The following is a 2500-nucleotide window of genomic DNA, read 5'->3' on the forward strand; positions in this document are numbered from 1 at the left end:
GTATTTGGTTTTTCTAAACGTTGAAGACGACTTACCTGCACGATGGGGCTGGCTGGCTCGTCGACGAAGGTTCTCACCAGAACAACATACTGAATCTCACCGTCCAGTGCGATCAAGGGAAGGACGAGGACCAAGCCAAAGCCAATGTGGACGTCGCTCTCAAACTCCTGCGGAATATTATTGGCAATCGTTCCGAGTGAACTATGAAGGTTTAAATCTCAAGTTTCATGGAGCTAAAAATCACACGTTGAAAATAAAAATAAAGATAAAGAGTACAGAGCGGCAACACACATGAATGGGTACCTTATTATCCATCCAAACAATGTCGTGATCATCCATGTAGTACCAGGAACTGTTTTCGGAACGAGAATTCTGAGAATGCACAGTTTCCATAATGGAATGACTTTTCTCACTTTCCTTCAACCTGTAAGCAAGAACATGAACAATCAGGTTTACTATATCAGATTAATTAATATATTATTTGTTGATGTACAAATCTACACTGTGGATATGGAAAAAAAAAAAACAATGATATATGTAAGTAGTATGATGTATGTGTGTGTTGATATGCTATAGTAATCACACGTAACTGATAACGAAAAGTGAATAATGTCAAGGACATTATAAATTTCCTTGGGGAGATTATCACGGTGTTGTTATGCATGGCCCTCAATTATTTCATTCTTGGGAAAAAACAAATCGCTACATTACTATTAAATAGCATATACTTATAACCGTTAATTTGTGTTTAGTTGTTACAATACAGAGTGAAACATTGTGTGTGAGAATATGTGTATGTTTGCATGCACTGGAATTTACCTATGTAGCGTTTCCTTTAGCTCGTCCATACTGACGTCGTTTTCAATAACAACACTCTGGAATAAAAATAAATAGATAAATAAAGTTGGTATTATACTCCACAGCAGAGAAGCGAAATTTATCAACAACTCCCCATTGATTCACAAACAATTCTGCAGCCTAGACTGGCTTACAAATAATTAGGAACCTCACTGCCTCACAGACAACTCAAAAACTCTATTTACTCTCAACATTTTTGAATACACTGGCTTACAGACAATTCTACAATCTCGCTGACTCACAATTCCAAAACCCTATTTGCTCACAGACAATTTCAAAACTCCACTGACTCAATTCCAAATCCCCCCCGACTCACAGACAATTCCAACAATCCACTGACTAACAATTCAAACAATCCACTGACTAACAATTCAAAAAATCCATTGACTAACAATTCAAAAAATCCACTGACTAACAAACAATTGCAAATCCTCACGGACTCACAATTCCAGAACCCCACTGACTCAGAGGCAAATTTTAAAATCCCACTGATACAAACAGTTCCGAAACCCCACGAACTCATATCGATTTTCAAAACCCTACTGACTCACAATTACAAAACCACTGACTCAAAAAAAAACTAAACCCCCACTGACATCAAATAAATAGATAAATAAAAATCTAAAAAAATAAAATAAAATAAATAAATAAAAAAATAATAAAAAACACTGCCCCTTACCTGCACGAATTCGCTCGTCTCATTACCACAGTCCCCGGTGCCCGTAGACTGCATGATCTCGACAAGAGCTTCTTCACTTTCCGTTTCCACAGAATCGATGTCCTCTTCGACTGGCGGAGGCGTAGTCGGGCCTGCTGTGGCTGTGGATTCTGGTGTTGTTAATTCACTTGTTGTAGATTCGGTCGTGGGTGTTACTGTTGTTATAGGGGTTGTAGATGTAGATTCAAGTGTGGATGTTCCTGTTGTAGTTTCAGATGTGGATGTTTCTGCTGCAGTTTCAGAGGTTGCGGTTGTAGTTTCAGGTGAAGATGTTACTGTGGGTGTAGTTTTATTTGCTGTTGTTTTAGGGGTTGTAGATGAAGTTTCAGCTGTGGATGTTACTGAGGTAATCTCGGGAGTTGTAGATGGAGGTCCAAGCGTCGAGGTTACTGTGGCTGTTACTGTTGTAGTCTCAGGAGTTGTAGTTTCCGATGAGGACGTTACTGTTGTAGTCTCAGGTGTTGTAGTTTCCGATGAGGACGTTACTGTTGTAGTCTCAGGTGTTACAGATGTAGTTTCGGTTGTAGATGTTACTGTTGTAGTTTCAGAACTCATGGAGATAGTAGAAGTAGTACCCTCTCGAGTTGTGCTAGTCTCAATAGTTGTACTTGATTCTGTCGATGTTTCTGTCGTTGTTGTCGTTGTTTCTGTCGTTGTTTCCTGAAATGAAGATTAGCGAATGCATATAATGTATAAAAGGAATCTGAATCTGGCATGTCTGTCTACAGGGAATACAGTTTAATAAATTATATAAAAAAATATAATTATCAATCGTTTCTCCCCTTTAATACCTCTGTGTTCATCCTTTATCAGTATCGAATATTATGAGTAGGATATAACTCCTTTCTCAAAAGACTTACGCAGTCCTCTTCATTCTGGATCTCCTTCTGAATAATCAGAGACATCAGCTGGCGTTGGTAGGCA

The 2500-nt window shown here is 38.6% G+C and overlaps 1 protein-coding gene across 1 annotated transcript in view; it reads right to left on the reverse strand.

The window, feature by feature from the left end:
• Positions 1-2500, reverse strand: part of LOC113809032 (mucin-2) — a 32024-nt gene that overhangs the window by 14571 nt on the left and 14953 nt on the right. The window contains exons 26-30 of the mRNA XM_070123356.1: positions 2437-2500; positions 1538-2236; positions 820-875; positions 347-424; positions 36-201 (exon numbers count right to left, since the gene is read on the reverse strand). The exon at positions 2437-2500 is cut by the window's right edge and continues 72 nt beyond it. Of these exons, the coding sequence (XP_069979457.1) occupies positions 36-201; positions 347-424; positions 820-875; positions 1538-2236; positions 2437-2500 (1063 nt within the window). The remainder of the gene's footprint in view (positions 1-35; positions 202-346; positions 425-819; positions 876-1537; positions 2237-2436) is intronic.

Source organism: Penaeus vannamei, chromosome 7 (genome assembly GCF_042767895.1).
Source record: "Penaeus vannamei isolate JL-2024 chromosome 7, ASM4276789v1, whole genome shotgun sequence".
Classification (NCBI taxonomy): domain Eukaryota; kingdom Metazoa; phylum Arthropoda; class Malacostraca; order Decapoda; family Penaeidae; genus Penaeus; species Penaeus vannamei.